Source organism: Lathyrus oleraceus, chromosome 3, assembly GCF_024323335.1.
Source record: "Lathyrus oleraceus cultivar Zhongwan6 chromosome 3, CAAS_Psat_ZW6_1.0, whole genome shotgun sequence".
NCBI lineage: Eukaryota > Viridiplantae > Streptophyta > Magnoliopsida > Fabales > Fabaceae > Lathyrus > Lathyrus oleraceus.
Genome location: NC_066581.1, coordinates 121,603,452 through 121,627,472, shown reverse-complemented (window position 1 = coordinate 121,627,472; position 24,021 = coordinate 121,603,452). Strand labels below are relative to the sequence as shown.

Below are 24,021 nucleotides of genomic sequence, written 5' to 3'. Positions count from 1 at the left end.
AAAAAAGAAACTGAAAACGTAGTAGCAGATCACCTCTCTAGACTTGAAAACTTGGAACCGGAAAGAACATCGATCAACGATGATTTCTCGTACGATAAACTTATAGCTAATTTGGAAGAAAATAGAGCTGATGAACAGGTAGAGACCACCTTGGCTGTATCCGTTACACTATGGTACGCTGATTTTGTCAATTATTTAGCCGCCGGAGTGGTTCCACTTGATTTATCCTACCAACAAAAGAAACGATTCTTCCATGACATAAAACATTACTACTGGGACGACCCTTTACTTTTCAAAAGAGGCCCCGATGGTATTTTCCGTCGCTGTATACCTGAAGAAGAGGTAGAAAGTATAATCCAACATTGTCATTCCGCTCCTTATGGTGGAACGCAAGTACTTTCAAAACCTGCTCTAAAATCCTACAAGCCGGTCTTTATTGGCCAAACATATGGAAGGATGTGCATGCCGTTGTCAAGAAATGCGATAGGTGTCAACGCACAGGAAACATATCTAGACGTGACGAAATGCCGCAAAAAGGCATTTTGGAAGTGGAAATTTTCGATGTGTGGGGAATAGATTTTATGGGACCTTTTCCACCTTCTTTCGATAACAAGTACATACTCGTAGCGGTTGACTACGTATCAAAATGGATTGAGGCTATAGCCTCCCCAACAAACGACACACGAGTAGTAATTAAACTCTTTAAGAATATAATCTTTCCAAGATTTGGTGTCCCAAGAATAGTTGTCAGTGACGGTGGATCGCATTTCATATCTAAGATACTCGAAAAATTATTGTTTAAGTATGGTGTAAAACATCGAGTAGCAACACCTTACCATCCTCAAACTAGTGGACAAGTGGAAGTGTCTAACAGAGAAATTAAACAGATATTGGAAAAAACAGTCGCTACATCGAGGAAAGACTGGTCATCAAAATTACCCGAAGCTTTATGGGCATATCGAACCGCTTACAAAACTCCCATAGGAACAACCTCATTTAAGCTTATTTATGGTAAATCATGTCACCTCCCGGTAGAGTTAGAACATAAGGCCTATTGGGCTAGTAAAAATTTAAATTTAAACTATAAGGCCGCCGGTGAAAAGCGAATTCTAGATATAAACGAATTAGAGGAACTTAGATAAGACGCATACGAAAATGCCAGAATCTACAAGGAAAGAACGAAAAAATGGCATGATAAATGTATATCAAGGAAAAATTTCAAACAAGGCGATGTAGTCCTATTGTTTAACTCTAGACTTAAGTTATTCCCAGGAAAACTACGCTCTAGGTGGTCAGGCCCTTTCCAAGTCAATAATGTCTTTCCTATTGGGGCTGTAGAAATTAAAGGAAAATATATTGAATCATTTATCGTAAACGGGCAGCGTCTAAAACATTATCACTATGATGAAAACAATGAAGACTCGCAAGTCCTGCACTTAGACGTATTGTCTCCAAAATTAATAGATTAACATTTAATAGTTTTATGTCGAGCTTGCGACATTAAACAAAGCGCTTCGTGGGAGACAACCCACAAATTTTTATTTTTTCTTTGATTATTCTTTTTGATTTTATTCAGTTTTCATTCTTCATATTCTTTATTTTAATTAAATTTTTCTTCTTTTCTTCTTTCGGCATCTGGCCAAATCCTGACTAAATTCTTGTTTTTCTTTTCTTTAGTTAACACTAACCTGATGGGACATATTGATCGCATGGGTATAAAATTCCGAGGGAGAGCTCAGAGACAAAAATTTGAAGAACTAGCTGAGAGAGAGATGCACCCAAGTTTTTATGCTGATGATTGTGCAATGACCGTTCTTGAGCTAAGAGATAGTGTCCTATATCCGCTAAGTCAAATAGGGTGGGAAACCACTCCTATTCGGAGACAATTTGTTACTTACTAGAGGCTAACTCTAGAATTCCTTAGCTCCCTGATTTATTTACCAAACCATGGAAAAGGAATAAACCGAGGTTTCATTCAATTCAGGATGTTCAATATGGAGTATCAGTATAACATTCAAGAATTTACTAACCTCTTAGGGTTCCCTACTTCTTTTGACACATTCACCATGAGTCAAGAAGACCTCTTTGAATATCGAAAGCTTGAGCATTTTTGGGGAAGTTTGATGGGAAATGACGACCCCGAGGAACATGAGTTTCTTTCTGGAAACATACATAACCCAACTTTTCGTTATTTCCACAAGATCCTAGCACACACTCTTTTTGGGAAGAGATCAAACATTACCACAGTATCACGCGATGAACTCTTCATAATATTTTGTGCTTCCCAGAACCGTCCAGTGAATGGTGCCACTTATATGTTGGCGAGTTTTGACCTCCTTATTCAAGATGACCGTGCACCGATCCAAATAGGAGGATTGATAACTATGATTGCTAATGCTATTGGATTGCGCCAACCCATGCTTGATTTGAACCCTTTTTGTGGTATTCAGCCTATGAATATACTTTTCCTTTTCAACACTATGTTTATAGGAAACCTTGGACCTGAAGAGTTTGAACTATTAATTAACAACCAAGCTTTTTACCTATTCATCATGCCTAGCCCGATGACTAATGTTCATAACCGAAATAATTGGCTCTACAACCTGGATGGAATACCTTCTCCTGTTAGATCTGTTGAAACCATCCAAGATTATGAGATTCTTGACAACTAGATTCCTTATGCTGAGTCTGATCCGCAGACACCAACTGGTTACCATGATGCTGCCTCTCCACCTCATCCTATCCCGTCTGCAGAATCGGCGATACCTGATCTTAGACATCATATGCCCGGAACTGATTATAATACCGCTATTCAAGCTTTGATGTCAGAACAAGATGCCATTAGAGAAGAGTTAACTAAAATGGGACATGAATTTCTGGAATACATGAGTAGAATGACAAATCAATTCCACGAGTTGCTACACCGTGTCAATTCCTTTGCTCCTCCGACGAGAGATTCTACAAGTGGCTAGAAGAATTGCAGTTAACTAGTTTTAGTTTTAGGAAATTTATAGTTTCGTTTGACATTATTTTTATCTTAGTATTTACTTTTCGCATGTTTTATTTTATTTTCAAATATTACATTATGTTTATTTTTATGAAGTTACTGACATTATTGGTTAAATTAAATTTTATTTTGATTTATGCACTATCTAAAATTACCAATAATGATATTTACTGTATGCTACTACTTGCATGGCTTATTAGAGAAAAATATATATACACTATGGTGTGTAGTAAAGTAGCATTCATGGCAATAGCAAATATAATAAACAAAACTAAAAAAAAATAATAATAAAAAAATTTATTAAAGCACCCACGCATGCTGTCACGAGCGTAGTGACCGTTGCATGCTCAAAAGTGTGACGAGCGTCACACATACTGTCACGGTCGCCACGCAGCCCATGACGCCCGTAACACCCTCTGTCACGAGCGTGACAGCGTGATTCCTCGTAAACGTTGTTGACCATTATGGTCATGACCGTTGCTCCCTTCATCTCCCCATTCAACCCACCTCTTTACTCCATTCCACTCACATTCATCCACATTTATTTTTCTCTCACCCACTCCTCTTCCCAATTTCAAAAATCTTCCTATAAATACCTACAATACATTTCTTCCTACACCACATCATTCCAACAAACCATTCTATACAAATATATTTCATCCTCTTTTCCTTCTTTCTACCTACCTATCAATATGGCAGAGAACCAACATCAAGAAGTGCAATTCGGAAATATTATTTTCCGATCTGAAGATAGCAACTATCAACGGGAGCAGTTCGTTCGGTTCCAACAACGCGGTGTCATATCCACCAGGTACCCAGATTTAAATTGCTTACAAGAATTAGGATTACTTCAAGGTGTGCAATGGCTGCTTAGGCTTTCTGATTTAACTTTTCTTTGCACACAAAATCACCCAACATACCCATCACTCACCTTGGAGTTTTTAAGTTCTTATTCCTACACCACTCCACCCGGTGAGGACGAATACTTAACTGGTACCGCAAATTTCCGTATGTTCAACACTGAGTACTCACTATCTCAGGAACAGTTGAGTTCCATGCTACACTTTCCTGTAGGAGACCAAGTCCACCCAAGAATCCCTCCAAACTCAGAATGGAACACGAACGCATTCGACCTCTTTGGAAAAATATCTGGTGTGGAAACCACTAATTGGGATGCACTACTTGCTTCGCACATACACAACCCCACTATCCGGTATTTTATCCGTATTTTTCAAAACACCATTTTTGGAAGACCCAACAACAGCAAAGTCAACGCAAAAGAATTATTCTTCCTCCACTGCATCTTTTCAGCCGACACAAAGGTAAACGCCGCCTCTTTCTTACTTCACCATATCCGTACCCTTTATGCTCGAGACCGTCAACCTTTTGTGATTGGAGGATTAATAACCACCATCGCACTCGGCTTAAATCTAGGGGACCGACTTCAGAATTTGCAATCTTTGCCACCCCTGTTTATGGATATAAGTTATTGTCGCTCCAGCCGCTTAATCAAAAATAGGGTAGGCGGGAAGTATTATCTTATGGTGAATAACCAAGAAGTCCCAAGCGTTGTTTTGCCCAACATTGCCCTCACCGATGTCACCAACCCTAACCGATTCATCTACGATCTGAATGCTCCCGAACCTACCGAGCCTACACAAGCAAACCCGCCCCCAAACGAGTTTGATGAAATGGAGCAAGGTGATCAAGGTCCTGAACAACATTCGACCCCACATAATCCTTCCGATAATGTGGCTGGTCCATCCTCCCGACGTCGTCGAAGAAGAAGGCCCACAACAAATGATGACATCATGGATGCTATTGAACATCAAGCCCAACGGCTTGATGCCATGCATGCGCAGAATAACGAAGTAATGCAACTGATGCGCCAGATGCAACAGCAACAAGAAGAGAGGAATGCAATAACCGACCGGCGGTTCACTGACTTGCTTAACAGGTTTGATGACTTGGAAGTACGTCAACGATCACCGGGTCCGAGAACAAGAGGACGCAGGCAGAATTGAGTTTGGGTTCCTTTTTTTTTTTTCCTTTTCTTTCGTTTTTTTTGAAACATTGGGGACAATGTTTCATTTAAGTGTAGGGGGGAAAACTTTGTTTCAGTTATGTTCAATATTTCCCTTTCATATATATAATATATATATATATATATATATATATATATATATATATATATATATATATATATATATATATATATATATATATATATATATATATATATATATATATATATATATATATATATATAAAATTATTTTAAGTCAAGTCCCTAGTGTGAAAATTTTTATTATCTATTCCCCTCAATTTTCTTGAGCCATAACAAAAATTCAACACACTCAATAAGTATAAAGGTTGCCTATTTTATAAAAACTTGAGTGAAATTAAGACAAAATTATTACCGCCCCAACACTCTAAAAACCTCGGCATGTTAGATCAGGCTAAGTACCTATTATACCAATTCCTTGCACTTTTAGTTTTATAGTAACCCCGAGTAGTTTATACGAGAAGTCGACACCATCTTAATAGCAAACTACGTGGAGAGCCGATGAATATAAGTGAATGATTCCCAAAGCAACATATTAAAAATCAGGAAATGCACTAATTAAGTTAGGTGATCCTTACCCGATCATTTAATCCAAAGGTTGCGGACCCTACAAAAACATGGTATGAACGATCCATTGTGAGTTGGTTCAGCGGTTTCTGGTGCTGAACTTGGTAGGACGGACTACGGTCTGATCCCCCGCAATTTGCAATGGACTAAATAACGAAGTTATCCAACTTATGTACCAGAACTTCTAGCTAAAAGGGGATCAGAATCGCTAACCGGTTACTCCACTATGTGCGCGAAAAGATAAATGGCTTAATGTGATTTCGCTAGAATGAAAACGGGTGAAATAAGAGTAAAAGAACTAGGCTGAGCTATAATAGCATGACTCGAACTGGTTTGCATAAGGCGGGGTTATCTGATGTTGTGACGGTAGTTGTTGATGTTAAGACTAAGCTCAGGTTATTTCTAAACGAGATTTACTTGCAACCTAGTACGAATTGATGTGTGTTTGGAAATTTCATCTGGCTAATATTTTAAAACGATTTCTACATTGTATCTTGCTTGAGGACAAGCAAAAGTCTAAGTGTGGGGGAGTTTGATAACATGAAACTATATCACATTTTTAGACTTGTTTAATTAAATTATATTGTTATTTGATTCAATTTATTTTATATTATTCGATATTACTTGGTATTCTCTTATTATTTATTTCAGGTAACATTATTTGAAGCATGTGTGAAAAAGAAAGAAAAGGGGTGCAAAAAGAGGATTCTCTAGGAAAAGCATCTCACTAAAGCCCAACCCACGCTTGGAACAAGGAAAATGGCTGTGACGACCGCCACAGGCATGTGACGAGCGTCACGCCCCTTTACCTAGTGTTACGACCGTAACACATGGTGTGACGGACGTCACACACCCCACTCCTATTTTTTGGCATTGACGCGCGTAACAGAAGGACGTTCTCTCCTATTTTTCCTCTTGACTCGTTGACGCTTTAGAAACCCTACTGAAGATACTTTTGAGGAAACAGTTATTTTATGGATGAATATAAATAGACCTCAAAGGATCCAATTGGACATCTCTACGCCGTGCAATATTTTTCCTGCTTTATAATTTTCCAGCATTTTATTTTCTTTTCTTTGCTAGCTTAATTTACTAAGCATTCAATTTATTTTCTCACGATAGTTTCTACACCGGAAACTATTGTGTAATTTTTACTGGATCTAGCCTTACGTCAGATCATAGTATTTTATTTCCTTATTTTTACTTTCCTGTCTGATCAAAAATTGTGAAGAACAAATCCAACCGACTTGTGGTGGAGTGTTCGAGCATCGAAGCTAGGAACAAAACCAAGATTTCTAGTAATTTTCCAGGTTCATTAATTAATTGAGTTATTGTTTTAATTTACATATGCTCTGTGCTGCTGTTTATATATATTGTTTGTTTGATATGGCCGTATTTATGCATGATTATTATCTAGGCATGTTTAGCATGTCCGTCTAATTATTTAGATATCGGTATGTAAAGTAAGCGGAATAAAGGAATCAAAACTGAGTTGGTTTAAATTTATTTGAAAATATAGTCACTCTTTTTCTGGTCTCAATTTACAGAGTTAATACCAAAGTTTTTGTACGAGAGTAAAAAACATAAAGAAGTTAAAATCAATAGAACGACGGTTTGAGCTTTTAACTGGACAGTGTAAATTGAACATTAACTTTAAATCAGGGCGAAAGCAATTTTTAAAGTTAATTAAATTCTAATCATTTTCAAAAAGTATTTTTAAAGGTTAAATGTGAGGACGAGAGTTAAACATTTAAGTTTAATCATATAATCTAAGTCAACAGAGCGAGAGTTTGAGACGAGGGCGTTTAAACGGTTAGTATTTTCTCAAAAAGAGTTTCTATAGATTCTATTGTTTTCAAAAAGTGATTTCAGATTTAACGAAATAGTGAGAGCGTACGTTAATATAAAGTCATAGTCTGATTCAACAGAGCGAGAGTTTGAGGAAAAGACTTATTTGAAAACTAAGAAAAAGACCAACGAAGATTTGATTCCCTAATTACGACGAACTACATACCGATATCCGTGTTATTTGATATTTAATCTAGATCTAAATTTAGTTTTACTATTCCCCCTAATCATCAAAGTATCATCCGCCTTAGCTTTACGCAGTAACCCTAGAAAAACGGTATATCGATTCATTAAGTCCCTGTGGGATCGATATCTTTTAAAACTACGCGATTAGACTGTGCACTTGCAGTTAATACCCCGATAGACTCATAAAGTCGCGATCAGTTAGAGCAAGTGAAATGGTTACATCAAATTGTTGTTGATGAAAACACATCAAAAGGACACGAATAAATCAATTTCCAATAAACAACATGACATTAAAGGCTAGATCCAACTTCAAAATTACACACAATTTCAAGTATAATTTCACTTTATTTTTAAAACACATTTCAAAATTTCAAAAGGGCACTAGCATACCCATCAATTTCAAAAACCAACAAAACTCTAAAATTATTAGCAAAAGTTTGAAAACCATATCCTGCAAGCAATTACTGTTTTCAACTTCTTTCCAAACATCATCAAGAACAAAATCAATAAACACGACGCCTTCGGTCTCTAGACATCTTTACCACCTACAAAAACCAACAACCATAAAAAAGTTCCAAAGTATTCAACTTTCATACATATAAGGTAAAATCAGATTTTACACTTAACAATAACATAAAGTTCTATACTTTGAATCAAAACCAGAAACAATACCAAATCAGCTAATCAATTTAAGGGAAAAAGAAAGGCATTGTTGGATAAAAAAAATCAAAAATTTATTATCAAAGTACACCTTTTTCATCTTGTTTCCATGCCCATTACTTTATTTTTCGTGTTGAAATATGAACACAAAAGAAAAGAAGGAGATGGTTGCTTTGTAAAAGGAAGAAGAACTTGGTTGAAAGGGGAGAAAGAGAAATGGAAAGTGATGAAAGGAGAAGAAAATGAATGAGGAAGAAGAAAGAGAAACAGGGAGACGAGAAAAGAGAGAGTGAGGGAAAAAGAGAAACTTTTTTGATAAAGAAAAAAAAATTAAATGGGGTGAAAAGAGAGGGAAAATTGATATAAAGGACATAATAAAATTCGGACCAATTGAAAAATGCCATGAATTGTTCTCAACAATTCTAAGATTAGGTAATATGTATTTTACTGTTATGTCCTTTTAGTAGGCATGAATAAATAATGTTTAAGGGATAATTTAGGTTGATTGGTGGCATTAAATAATAATGGGTAGGTAGTTAAAGAATTACTCAACAACCAAATAAGTATATGAATGCATACTTCATGATGAGCTGTAGGAAGTCCATATCTTTTCCATAACATGAATAGTTGTCGTAACAGTAATAGACATGCCAATATTGATTATTCTTTTCCATTTTTGCAACACCAACAATCTTAGGTCAAAATAAAACTACCACAGGGACATAATAAACACACAAATCACCCCACAGGTGGATAATCAAAACCAACTGATTGAAAAGATTCAAAGACAAATGTGTAAACCACAAATAACTGAAATAAAAAACTATTAAAGTACCAACCATTTTATTCACAGTCAATAATAGAAAACATGACTGTGTAACAAATATAACAAAACACAATACACGATACAAACATGTCACAGTAGTGAGAAAGAAGAAGATGTAACAGAAAACCTAACTTGTTTTTTATTTCATTTTTCTCACACTGAAATTCTAAAATCAGAATAAGAAAAAAACAAACCCTTAAATCTCTAGCCATTGTGTCATCTCTAAATAGAGTTTTGTAGATCTAAGTAAAGAAAGATAAAAAGCACAAACCTTAAAAAACTTCGATTTGTAGATTTCTGTAAATCGTCCCACGACCCGGTTGTCTTTATTGAAGAAAAGGAAGAGAGGAGAAAGAAGAAGAGGAAAAGAGAGGTTGAAGAGAGAAGAAAAAACACATGAAAAGAAAGGCAACAAAAGAGAGAAGAAAGCAGAAGAGGAAGAGAGATGGAATTTTGCAGCGTAAAAGGAAGAGAGAAAATAATGCAAAAGAGTAAATTTGCATCTTTTGGAGAAACCAAAATCTATTTTAAATTGGACCTGACATTAGAAAAAATTGACATTACAAAAAGTTATAGAATTTAGAAATGTATAGTTTATTTTGAATCAATCAATATAAATCTTTGATATCATAAGTAAAAGTGGAAGACAAAAGCAAACTATTTAATAAAATATGATATTTTAGTTTCAAAAATTAAATTTTAAATACAAAATGATAAAGTGACAAGATTAAAAAAAAAGAATAAAAATAAATTTTTATCAATATTGAATTTTTTTATATTATAAATTATATATTTTAAAAAATATTTATAATTATTAGTTATATTGGTAAATATTTGTAGTAATTAGTTGTATTTGATTTTTCATGTTGGTGATATCTTATTTGTAAATGTTCCTGATTTTATGATTTTATAATAACAGTTATACATCCATAACAATCCAACACTATGGAATACCCATGCACCGTCTTCCACTAGTTTTTTATAATTAGTAAAAAAATAATTATTAATTATAAAAATTTAATTAATATACACGATGTTAAGATATTTTATTAATTATAATCACTGATTTATTTAAAATATTTAACTTTTATAAATATTTGAAAAATACACAATTATTTGAAAAATTCCAGTAACTACGAAAGAAGAGTGAACGAAGAAATTTGTGTGGTGCAATTATAGAGGTTTCAGATCAACAGCGCCGCCATAGTCCATCACCATATTTCTCTTCTTCCGTCGTCACCGTCTATTTACCACCGCCACAGGTTCTTCCTCCCTTTCTCCGTCATCGATTTTATGCACAACTAGTTTCCAATTTTAGCTTCATAACTCGCAAACTACTATTTAGGGTTCAACAATGAATGCGATTCTTCTAACTATAGTGATTAAGTTATTCACTTTTTCTTCATAGAAAATGGCGGGAGGTAGTAGTAGTAAAAATCGAAGACGGAGAAGATCCGATGAATCTGCATCAGAGTCGGATTCCGACGACCGCCGGCGAACTAGTCGGCGGTCACGGCGGGAGTCAGATGAGTCCAGTGACGATGATGATAGAAGTGGAAGAAAGAAAAAGTCTTCGAGAACAATAACAGAAGAGGAAATTTCACAGTATATGGCTAAAAAGGCACACAGAAAGGTTTCAACTAGATTCTTCATTACTAATTTCATTATTTAATTTCATATGTTGAATATTATGCTTAGTTCTTTCTTTTGTTGTTGTTATTCAGGCTACGAAAGTTGCTAAAAAATTGAAGACTAATACAGTATCAGGTTATTCCAATGACTCTAATCCATTTGGTGATTCTAATCTCAATGAAAAGTATGCTCTTCTCTTTTCCTTTTTCGTTGTTTGTTTGTTTGATAATTGTGTTAAACTTATGTTAGATTCTTTATTTTAAGTGTACTTAAATATTGCAGATAAATACTGGTCGCCGATAAGGAGATATATATGATTTATAAACCTACAAGAATGTTATTTGTAGGTTTGTTTGGCGCAAGAAAATTGAACGCGATGTTACTCAAGGTGTATCTATTGAATCCTTTTCAGTTAAGGCTGAGAAGAAAAGACAAGTAGAAAGGATGGTATGCATTTCCTTCCCAGAAATTTACTTATTTGTATGTGTTTATGTCTTGGTATCTGGTTAGTGTTCTGAATTTTAGAGTTTTGAATTGAAGCAGCTATTTTTTGTTGCTTTTTTTTTTCCTGCCTTAAGCTTTATAGCTTAATAGATGATATTTCAAGTAAGCATGATATGAGTAGATAGCAACAATAACACTTGGCCTGCTATAAAAGAAAGAGCGGCACTAAGACCACAGACCACTATAGTAATGATATACCTGCCAGACAATACTCGTCTCTTTATCCTCAGCAACATGTCCCATAAAACTTTGACCAATATAGAATCTTCAAAATAATAATAGCGCTAAGGCATCTTGGTACCAATTTAAACACCTGGACCATCTAGGTGTTTAAATTTGGGTAATAATAAGATGCCACGAGTTAGAAAATTCAATGGTAAACTCTGGTTAGCAGTCCTCAGCGGGATCTTACTTACACAACTCTGGTGGATGAAGTGTTGCACCAAATTTAAGAGGCTGACCTTTTCCCTACCTATTTCCAATAGTAGGAATGTTAACCTCATCATATAATCTATCATTTATAACATGCTTCACTTCTTTAATGTTCCATGTAAATTTCATGGGGAAGGGCTTGATAGATACATCTCTGCTTTGATTTTACATTAGAACATGACAATAGATGCTGGTTAGGAAATAATTTTTACAAAAACTCGGTGCCTATTATTGTTGCCTCTGGGTTGACCGGTGTACACAATAGATTATTTTTTGGCACTCATTCAATCTTTTCACTTTCTGAAAATTCTATTTTTATTACTATTGAAAATTTCCATTTTCTTCAATATCCATCCTTATTATTTTAAATTGAATGAAATTTGCCGTGCACAAAACAATGATATACTATTCTGAATCAGTAAATTGTGTTTTCTTAGAGATCTTATTCTAAATTATTTATTAATATTTATTGGGGATGGTTGGGTCGGGGATCTGGTTTTGTTAAACCACAACTAGGAATAGATTAATAATAATTCAGCTATTCAGTAGCCTTATTTAGGTATAACTTGTGTGTTTGAAATAAGGCTTTGCATGTTTCTTCTATGTTATCCCAATTTGGTTGGTTCTTGTGATCTGTTACTACTGGCCAAACAACTAAATGTTCTTGCTGCTTACAGTTGCTATATTCACAATTACAATACAGGCAGAAATCGAAAAGGTGAAAAAGAGGAGAGAGGAAAGGGCACTTGAGAAAGCACAACATGAAGAAGAAATGGTAAGCCCTCTCATTATTTGTTGTTAGTTAATAGGTATTATGGGAATTTATTCATGTTGTGTTAACTATTCTAAGTCTGAGCTTGTTTAGCTGTACTTATGGTAGTGTATTACTATGTTCTATACCTAACCTGACATATTAGTAGTTTAAACAAGAGTCTTAGATCAGTGTTTAGTATCACAATTTTTCATTCTTGTTAGTTTAATGGTGGCAGTATGTTAGAGTCGGGTCAAGGCTTGACATAAATGTTAGATTAATGGTGTCACAAACTATGTTATCTTATTGTCATTTGACAAATTATTTCTTCCAGGCATTGTTAGCTAGAGAACGTGCTCGAGCTGAGTTCCAGGACTGGGAAAAAAAGGAAGAGGAGGTACTGTGCTTTGAGTTCGTTTACATTTGTTTTTGTTTAATATAATATTGTCTTTTTATTGACTTAGACTATTTAATATGCAGTTTCATTTTGATCAAAGCAAAGTTAGGTCAGAAATTAGATTGCGTGAAGGGCGTGCCAGGCCAATCGATGTCCTAACCAAGCACCTCAATGGCTCTGATGATTTGGATATAGAAATAAATGAACCATACATGGTCTTCAAGGTTAGTATCTAGCTTTCAATTCCTTTTCATTTAATTCTTTTATTCCATTCACTGTTCTAATTATGCAACTTCGAATGTTAATATTATTGAACAAGTTAAGTAAGGATTTGATATATGTTACAGGGTTTGACTGTTAAAGAAATGAGTGAACTTCGTGATGACATCAAAATGCATCTGGATCTTGACAGGGCAACACCAACGCATGTGGAATATTGGGAGGTATCACCCTGTTTCCATGGTTTGATTTCTGGTTTGAATTCTGCACGGGTTATGTAATTAATAAGTTTTACCATATCTGGCACAATGCATTGAAGATAATTTCAATGTAAAGATTTGAGTTAGACTGGAGACCAAAAGAACTAAATTACTTTCATGATCTCTTCCTTTTCTTGTTTTATGCAACACATTTGGCCATTATGATTGGCACCTTCTTCTAAGCTTAAGACTTATTGTTCAACAACTTCATGTAGGCTCTCCTTGTGGTATGCGATTGGGAACTAGCTGAATCTCGGAAAAAGGATGCAATTGATCGAGCTAGGGTGCGTGGAGAAGAACCTCCTGCTGAGCTGCTTGCTGAACAAAGGGGTTTGCATTCCAGTGTTGAGCCAGATGTAAAGGACCTTTTACATGGAAAGACACGTACAGAGTTGGAAGCCTTACAGGTTCACATTGAGTCAGAGATGCGTACTGGTACAGCAAAGGTGGTTGAGTACTGGGAAGCCATTTTAAAACACCTCCACATATACAAGGCCAAGGTTTTCTTCATCACATTACTTTCCTATTATTCTCTCAGATGCCTTAAATATTTGTTTTATCTAATGCATTATTAATTTGCTTCAAATATAGGCCTGTTTAAAGGAAATCCATGCTAAAATGTTACGTAAGCATTTGCAACGTCTTGAGCAACCATTGGAGGATGAAGATGAACCGGAGAGTGCTCATGACATGATACCTGATGAGGCATATATTGAGGATGATGCTAAAGGTATATATGCTCTTTGTTGTTCAAGATTTTTTGTATTGGCTCCATCTATATCTTCATCCTTGTTGATATGTATTTCTATATTGTGGAAGTCCGTTCTGCAGATGAGTCATTTTCACCAGAGCCCATTAGAGAGAATCAAGAAGCTGAAGACGAGGCTGGATCATTTTCACCACAACTGTTGCATGATGATGAAAATGAAGAAGCTATTGATCCTGAAGAGGACAGAGCTATACTGGTAATATTTTTAAACATTATTATTAATTTTTAATGATGATCCCATACTTATATTATGAGTATAGAAATTATAATTTTATTATGTTGGTATATATAGGAGCGGAAACGTATGGCTGTAATAGAAGAGCAACAAAGACGAATTCAGGAAGCAATGGCATCAAGGCCTGCTCCATCGGAAGATAATTTAGAGATGAAAGCCATAAAAGCTATGGGAGCTATGGAGGATGGAGATGCAGTGTTTGGATCTGGTGCTGAAGTGAGCCTTGATTCCCAGGTATTGTTTCTAGACCACATATATGATTTTCACTCTTTGGGGAATCAAACCATCATTTCACTCCATGATTCTTAGAATTTGGAATTTTTCTTGGATAGAAATATATCGTTATACAGGATAGAGTAGTTTGGATATAATAAGTTATAAATGTGGATGGGTATCATAGAGGAGTCTTGTGCCAACTGTTAAAAAATCATCCTGCCACATCCTTCAATTGCTTCTTTCCGACATAAAAGCCGACACTAGAGGAAGCAAATGCACTCTCAATAATGTATTTTGGTATTCCAAGGAGGAAAAAAAATTATCTAAATTCTTGTCATCTTTTTCACTTTTGAAGTTATTGACACTACTGCTTAATGTTGGAGCAGGTTTATTGGTGGCATGACAAGTACAGACCAAGGAAGCCAAAGTATTTCAACCGTGTTCATACGGGATATGAATGGAACAAATATAACCAGACTCACTATGATCATGACAACCCACCTCCAAAGATTGTTCAAGGGTACAAATTTAATATTTTCTATCCCGATCTTGTAGACAAGATAAAAGCCCCAAACTACACTATTGAGAAGGATGGCAGCAATGGAGAGACTTGCATTATACGATTCCACGCAGGGCCACCATATGAAGATATAGTAAGTCTAATCTTTTTGATCACTAGACAATTTGTGACATTTAACAGTTTCCTTGTGGAGTGATAAGGAGATCATACTAACTTCTGTAACATTTGCCGATAAAAAAAATCTTATTTCCTTGTCTTCCATTACAGGCTTTCCGCATTGTAAACAAAGAATGGGAATATTCTCACAAGAAAGGTTTTAAGTGCACATTTGAACGTGGAATTTTGCATGTGTACTTCAATTTCAAACGCCACCGCTACCGTAGATAGTTGGTTCACTTTCTGTTGAGCTTCTTCTGGTTTGAGGGAGCCTGCAAGTTGCTGCCATTTTATTATGAAAGAGGTCCTAGCACCAGAAATAGAGATGTCCAGGAAATAAACTGTTTGAAATGAGATCAAAGATAAATTCTTAAGTAGTATGGAGTAGTAGTATTGTACCCCATGATTGGAATTTTATCTAAATCTTATTATAAATATTTAATTTAACCACATAGATGAGTAATGTTTTTTTATATCTACATTTTATAAAGTTTAGTTAACAAAGATGTTATTTTGACACAAATACCGAATGCATTGTCCACATCCTTTAATACAAGGTCAATACGGTTCAAATACACAATTAACTATATGCAAATCCACATCCTTTTAGTTTTATCTGACATGTAAATTCCTCTATAATTTTCACCTTCTGTACCTAATCCATTAAAATGAAAATTTTATTTACCTAATCAAATAATTGAACTTAATTGATATTTTTATTTAGAATCAAATAAGTTTTATCTAATTTTGATTATAAAAGTTTAATTTAGATAAGTCAATTAAATGCATGTGTGTTACGTGAACTCACTTCATGCAGTTTACATGAATTTAGGTTTCCAAATGCAATATCACTGTGTCTCAAAATTAGAAATGATATCTGGTCATGGAGGCATGTATAGTATATTATTTTGACGAAGTTAGTGTATTAGCAACGGTTAAAAGTGCTTAAAGGAGTTTGAATTGATTCTGTACATGAAGATTATCGTTCCTTCATTAGAAAAAAAAAAGTCGAATATGCAACATCTCATATTTTTGATTGAACACGATAAGTACGTGACTATAGAAATGCAAGTTATCAAGCATTCTTAGAACACAAAAATCTCATTTGAGTAATGAACATGTAGTTGGCCCACAATAAATGAATTGAGAGAATGTCAACGCTTTTTCGAATGCTATTTCAATAATAAAAAAATAAGAAACATTCATGAATTCCAACATTGCAATTTAGTGCTGCCATAACCAAATACAAAATAAGCTTTTTGGGAAACTATAATGAACTGCTTCTCCCACTGTGACAAAGCAGTGGAAAAAATTATACTTGAATGAATTATGCAACGCATTATAAGAGCTAATGACATACTTTTGACTTATCCCACTATTTTAAAGTGGGATATTTTTGGCTTAAAAAATTCTAGTTTCCATACGTAATCAAGTTTTCCACTCTAAACCAATCCATATAAAAATGGTTTCTTTTTTACACACATTTATATCAAAATGTATATTTTTTAAAAGCTATTATAACTTTGTTATTTGATTATTTAGAATGAGATTTAATTAATTTATTTTTAGTAATTTATCAAGTGTGTTATGCAAGTTGTAATATTTGTAAAAGATTTTACATGGACGATACAAGGACCTGCCCGCTTAAGGGTATGTCGCTTAGGCATGATCTCAGCTCAGTAGGTGGTTTGCTCTGCTCTGAGAGGAAACGTGGATGATAATATGTAGATAGTTCATAACCATGTGTAGAAGAAGTTGCGACCACGATTCCCTAAAAAGTAAATATTCAACAAGGTCCCCTAGTACATGCCCATAAGCCTCTATAAATACCCACACTCTAAGATTGAGGAGGTTCTGAATTCGCCACGAAATACCTCCTAAATGCAGAGAGCTCGTAAGCTTGCATTTACATCCAAAAATACTAAACTCTTTAGTCACTCTTACTAGCATAGGGGTGTCACGCATCTGTATTTTTTTTAGCAAGTACAATGACACTTGTAACACTCTAAAACCTGACACCTTTGGTTTATAAAAATAGCACATTAAATTTTTTTTCCAACATCAATGAAACACACTCACAACAAATATATTTCTCGCAAATTATAACATGAAACATGCAATGGAATAAAAATCAAATCTTCCAAGAAAATATTTACTAGTCTCAACAGAAATTACTAACTAAAATAACTCAAACATCTCAAGAAACATAACATGTAACAAAACTCCCCATTGTTACATATGAGAACTACGCCAAAACTAAACAACTCAAAAAAACTGTAAACAGATAAAGAGACATCAATACCATCCTCCAACTCAACAACAACTAATGTTCCTATACCCGAGTATCTATACCATGAGAGTATAGAACACCACAAACAAAATAATCAGAGGGTGAGAATATATTCAATAGAGTTAGCGATGCATAAACAGTAAAGGATAGTATAATTCAAGCAATCACTAATCACATGAATATGATTCACAATGCACTAATTACAATAATAACTCGATCGCAAAGCATGTACGGATCCAATGCATCAACTCCTTGACTTCATATGCATGTGGTACTAATTTAGACATCATAGTTATGTTACTGATTTAGTTCACTCATCGATGACCCCCCTTCAAACCATAAGCGTCACCTACCCCCTTTTGAATCAGGATTCGTCATTGGTCCCCCCTTCTGAACCAGCGACACAATAATGGACAAAAGTCCGTACACCATGATGCATGAAATGCAACAACACATACATATGTAATAATCATTACCGATTCCCCTTCGAATCACCTACATTGCCAATAAGGCCACCACCTCAACATAATAAATATGTTTTGTAATTATGAATAGAGGTGGAAAAGAGGGCCCAACTCGTTGAGCATGCCCATTTTTCCTGTACTTTAGTGCGGGGCGGGCTAAGGATTTAGGCCATCATCCACTAATGAGTCCGTCCCGCCTCACCCCGTTTTCTTCGCGGGCTTTTGCGGGCACGAGCATTTACATTATTTTTTTTCATTTTTAGACTTAAAAGGTACAACGTCTGTGGTCTTTCCCTGCTCCACCCTCACTTTTTTTGCGGGTGGACCTCAGTTTTAGGCTCGCATCCTCAACTATGTATGTCCCGCCCCACCCCTTTTTTGACGGACTTTTGCAGGACGAGTCTAAATGGGGCGGACATGCCCGTTTGTCATCCCTAATTATGAATCACCAATACATATTTATACAAGCATTTCAACAACAATTTACTCATATATCAATAGAGCAAAATCAAACAATTCTTAAAATTTATCAACTTTACTCACCAACTCACAAAACTCAACAAAATAGAAACAAATAGTCACTGGAATTAGAAACAACTCAAAAAATAGAATCAGCGATCCAAAAGCGGTCAACCGAAGGGTTGACGGTCAACAACTCGTCATGACGGTCTTCATGACAACCCATCACCCTTCCTCACCCAATCCGTCATCCTGCTGACACCCGGGCAAGAAGCATGTCTTGGAGACCGTGATTGTCTCCCCGTCGTCACGCTGACGACCACCAGCTTCCCAGTTTGCAGTGACAGGTCACTCGTCACCGCTGTGCAGAATGCAAAACTACATTTTCCGCCATGAAATCACTTTAAAAACTTTGATTTCAATCCCAACCACTCAAACCGAACAGAAAAACATCATACATATTTATTACAAGTTTATTACATCATTTGCACACAGATTCATCATTTATTCCACATATCTTCACCAAATCAATTCACATGTTTATCATATTAGGCATAGCAACATGAACATAAACATCCAGATTTTCACATATAATTTTGCACGAATTTCAACAACAAATTAGTGCACAAATTAACATTAATCACAAAAATTATGAGAAAGGTTGTGCACAAACCTTCTTCACATCCGTAAACTCATCAATGGAGAAAAATACAAACACAACAAGAAAGAGGGTGAAAATCCCTCACTATCCCTTATGAAATATACACCTAATAGTGAATAATTCCCTCTTACCTGAATTCTGCAAAAAATTGAAGCTTTTGCTTGGAATCCTAGGATTTTCTCTTGCCTCTCAAACTCTTATTTTCTCCCACTTCTCACGTACTGCACCAACCTATTTTTCTGCCTTTTTCTTTTAAATGAAAAAACTAATTTAATATTTTATTATTTCTAATTCCCCACCTCCACTTTTGGTCTATCTCTCTTTGTCCCACGACTTATTTTATTATTATATTTCCCCCATAACTCACTATTTCATTATTTTATCCAATTTTCTAATATTTTAATCAATCCAAAAATAATGATAAATGATATAAATTATACCCCAACCTTATACAACCCCATATAGCATTCCAATAAATTATTTAAGCATGTAAAACTCAATAAAATAAATTAATTTAAAAAAGGGAGCATTACAACTCTCCCTCACTTAAAGAATTTTCACGCTAAAAAATTACCTGAATGAAATAGCTCTGAATATGACTCTCGCATCCGACTTTCTAGCTCCCACATAACGCTTCCTCTTGCAGATCCTCCTTACACCATCTTCACCAAAGAAATTTCTTTACCTTTTAAGTACTTCACTTCTCGATCCTCAATCCGCAAGGGTGATGCCTCAACAGTCAAGTTATCTCTCACTTGCACATCATCTAGTTGAAACACATGAGATGGTTTAGGTATATACTTCCGAAGTAGCGACACATGAAAAACATCGTGAAGATTTGAAAGAGATTGTGGTAAGGCAACTTTGTAGGCAACCTCTCCTGCTCTCTGGAGGATCTAATATGGACCAATAAAACGAGGTATGAGCTTTCGAGACATCAACACACGACTAACACTAGTCACCAGAGTGAATCTCAAGAACACATGATCTCTCTCTTGGAACTCAAGTGCCTTCCTTTTCTTATCATAATAACTCTTCTTTCTACTCTGCGAAGCCTTCACCTTCTTCTGAATCATCTCGATCTTCTCAGTAGTCTGCTGAACAATCTTCGACCCAAGCATAACAATTTCACATGATTCATTCCAACACAAAGGAGTCTTACACCTCCTTCTATACAAAGATTCAAAAGGTGCCATTTCAATAATATAATGGTAACTGTTGTTATATGTGAACTCGATTAAAGGCAGGTAACTATCCTAATTACCTTCTTGTTCCAAAACATAAGCTCTTAACAAATCTTCCAAAGATTGGATAGTCCTTTATATATGACCGTCCGTCCGCGGATAGTAGTAAAAAATTAACCATAATTTGGTTCCAAAGGCTTCCTGCAAACTCTCCCAAAAACTCGAAGTGAACCTCAAATCTCTATCTGAAATAATACTCGAAGGAATACCATGCAGCTTCAAAATCTCACTGATGTAAACCTCTGCTAGCTTCTGCAACAGGTAACTGATTTTTATTGGAATAAAATGAGCCGACTTAGTCATTGTATCCACCACAACCCAAATCAAATCACTTCCCTTAGTTGTTTATGGAAAACCCACCACGAAATCCATAAAGATGCTATCCCACTTCCACTCAGAAATACTCAAAGGTTGCATCAATCCAGACAACTTCTGATGCTCGATCTTCAACTTCTGACAAGTCAAACAAGAATGCACAAACTCAACACATACTTCTTAATACCTGACCACCAAAAAATATTCTTAAGATCTTGATACATCTTTTTAGCACCAAGATGAATACTCAAACCACTTATGTGACCTTCCTCAAGAATTCTCTTCTTAAGCTCTGGAAAATCTGGCACACAAACTCTATCTCGGAATCTCATAACTCCATTCTCATCAAATATGAAATTCACTTCTTTACTTTGATTAATTAACATCAACCTGTGAATCAATCCTAAATTTGATTTCTAACCTCCCCTGATCTTTTCTAGAACACTGCTAGTCAACTTCAGGATAACCAACATTACACTCAGTGGCGTCATCTCAGATACCAAGCTAAGATCTCTAAGTTGTTCAATCAAGTCTATCTCTCTAACCATCAATGCCTAAATATGCAAATAATTTTTACTCAAAGCATCTGCTGCCAAATTAGCTTTACCATGATGGTAACTCAATGCAAAGTTGAAATCCTTCAAAAAATCTATCCATATTATTTGCCTCTATCATACCCTAAATTTTACCCTGAGTTTTTCACCAACATCAACATAGCATTTTCATTTCATTTGGTCATGCATTTCGTTAACCAAAAGACATTCATTAGGTTTTAGGTGAAAATTTAGGGATTATGGTGTTTCATCTGATCTTATTGGCATGCATCCATTCATTTATGAACTGAGGAATCAAGAGTATTTTGTAGTCTTAAGACATTATTCATTTCACTAGCACTCATAGTTCAAGAGGATGAAGAATCAAGAGTATTTTATTTCATTTGTAGTCTTTGGAGATCATTTTTGTCTTTATGATTGAGTATTAGATGTGTTAGGATCATTTGCATTTAGTTCTCTGTTCATAAATCATTTGCATCACTGGCATGGATTATCATTTTTGGTAAAAGTCAAAATTCAACAATTTGACTTTCTAGACTTGTGTTAGGATCTTATTTGCATTAACATTCTCTTTTCTTTTAACTTAATATTAATATTTAAGCTTAGGTCAAAAGTCCAAGTATTGACTTTTGACCTTGACTTTTATTAATGAGTTGACCTTTAGTTCTCAATGTTTAGTTTTTTTTAACTAAATAAGTCAAAATATTGCTTTTAAGTTTTATTCATTTTATATAAGAAGTACAAAATGCAAAAATGTTTTGTTTACATTTTATTCCACGAATACTAAATACAATATATCACAAAAAGAAAAAGAAAGAAAAGTCTTTTCTGCAAACTTTTGTCATGAACCCTATGTGCCTCCCTCTATGCATCCATCATCACATTTTCATCACCATCAATGGTCTTGTAAAGAAAAATCGAACACAATGTCATCATCTTTCACACCACGCCCTTTACATAAACAAAGAGGAATCAATTAAAAAAATCAGGGACATTGCATAAGTATCATTCACATGTCCAACATCATACATGCCATGAATAAAATAAAGCTCTAAAAAATCACAATTGCAAAGTGAACTCAATAGAAGGAAAATGTGAGTCAGAGCATAACACATACAACCATAACATTAACATACATCATGACAAATTTAGGACCACAAAGCAATTCACACCCAAAATCACACAATGCATGCCCAACCAGAAAGGAAAAATTCAAATCCATTTTATCTTAATTTCAAAACTAACACAAATGAAATGCAAACCAAATTCATATTCAATATAATCCCAACCATTCATCCAAAGTTTCACATGGATTACGAGCAGGTCACACATTACCTTAACAGACTCATAATTTCCCTCCCAGTCTCATCACTACCTCACCTCAATTCCACTATAAATCAACTATCAAACTTCACTTTTTTCTACACACACAAAATCCATTGAACTGCCGCTAAAATACCTAACCACAACACTCACTAAAGCTCTCCTTTTATCTAATCAGTAGAGCTTCATATCTAAGCTTCACTTGATTGAGCTTTGAACCTTCATTACACAACATACACAAGTGATAAAAAATTGATAGAAAGAAGTAGAAGCAAATAAAGAGGAAGTCAAGAAACATAGTATACCTGAAAAGAACCCTTCGATTTTGCTTTGGTTGTTTGTCTTAAATTTTCTTCTTTCGTGTTTAAATGTTCACTGTTATTGCATTTGCTTGAAACTTCCTTCATTGAGTTTATGTATGATGTAATCGAGTATCAATGATAAAGGGGTATCAGGTTTTCAAGGGGTGGGGATCTAATCTCTTTGATTGTGTTTGATTTTTACTGAGCATCTTGTTTTATGGTGTTGTTGTTGCTTAATTAGGGTTGAGGTTAGGGTTTTATGTTTGTTTCTATGTTCGATTTAGAGTTATGGTTAAAATTCAAGTTAGGGTTTCTGAAGAACGGGCGGGGGGTCGATCTGACTATTTAAGTGCTCATTTGGTGATTTAAGTTTGAGATTCATGTTTATCAAAGATATTTTGGTAGGGTTAGTCTTTAGTGTCTTGTTTTCTGGGCGATTTTAATGGGGGTCGACTGAAGAAGATGACGGTAACCACCATGATCCACAACACTATTTCTTCTCTGATGAGGGTATTAGAGATAATGGGAGAGAATAATGTTATATGAGAGAGTTGGGGTTGTGTAATGAATGATAGGTTGAGTCCCACTTAGGACTCCCTTATCAATATCATTGTCATACCCCAAAATTCACCTACCCCCAAACAACTTTCATCTGATCTATGATCTTATTACGCATACATACATTCATTGCTCCATCATCATAATTACATTAACATTCATAACCAAAGGCATATTGCATGGGACTCAAGGCATGGATTTTACACTTAAAAAAAATTAAAAAAATTGGGAAATCGATTACCCCAATTGGGGAAATTGATTTCCACTGCGGAAACAACAGTAGTAAGTCTGTTTTTTGCACAAAGTGCATTTGGTTTCCCCCACTTACCCCCTTGCTTTCCCTATAAATAGATGCACTATTCCCCCTCATTTTTCATGCTTTCTAGCCCACCAAAATTCTTAAAAAATATCATCCAACCCCCCTCTTCTCCAAACCTAAATCAAAACCAAAAAAAATCTTTCTCTCCCAAAAGTCACCCCCACCAACTTTTTTTCCATTTCACATTTTTTTTCTCAAAATTTCTCACTCTCTAACACTCATAGCTCAGCCCCTTTACTAAGCTTTCACCACAAATATTTTCATCTCAAACCCCTTGCTTCA

General features: G+C 35.1%; 1 protein-coding gene and 1 long non-coding RNA gene across 4 annotated transcripts; one reads left to right on the top strand and one right to left on the bottom strand.

Moving 5' to 3' along the window:
• Positions 1-7,958: 7,958 nt before the first annotated feature.
• Positions 7,959-9,777, bottom strand: LOC127125726 (uncharacterized). Of its 2 annotated transcripts, none has more exons than XR_007804792.1 (2): positions 8,425-9,777; positions 7,959-8,218 (listed from the first exon to the last, which is right to left on the bottom strand). It is a non-coding gene; the product is annotated as an uncharacterized LOC127125726 (long non-coding RNA). The 2 variants fall into 2 exon arrangements; XR_007804791.1 differs by having other exon boundaries at positions 8,913-9,777.
• Positions 9,778-10,245: 468 nt separating this feature from the next.
• LOC127125725 (cactin) lies at positions 10,246-15,700 on the top strand. Of its 2 annotated transcripts, none has more exons than XM_051054530.1 (14): positions 10,246-10,421; positions 10,568-10,792; positions 10,884-10,975; positions 11,139-11,238; positions 12,431-12,502; positions 12,813-12,875; positions 12,959-13,099; positions 13,223-13,318; positions 13,570-13,854; positions 13,946-14,084; positions 14,186-14,319; positions 14,416-14,592; positions 14,961-15,227; positions 15,362-15,700. In XM_051054530.1, the coding sequence occupies exons 2-14, from the start codon at positions 10,571-10,573 to the stop codon at positions 15,479-15,481; spliced, it is 1,908 nt and encodes a 635-aa protein (XP_050910487.1). In that variant the 5' UTR covers positions 10,246-10,421; positions 10,568-10,570; the 3' UTR covers positions 15,482-15,700. The 2 variants fall into 2 exon arrangements, with proteins under 2 accessions (XP_050910487.1, XP_050910486.1); XM_051054529.1 differs by having other exon boundaries at positions 14,174-14,319.
• The last annotated feature ends 8,321 nt before the right edge of the window (positions 15,701-24,021 follow it).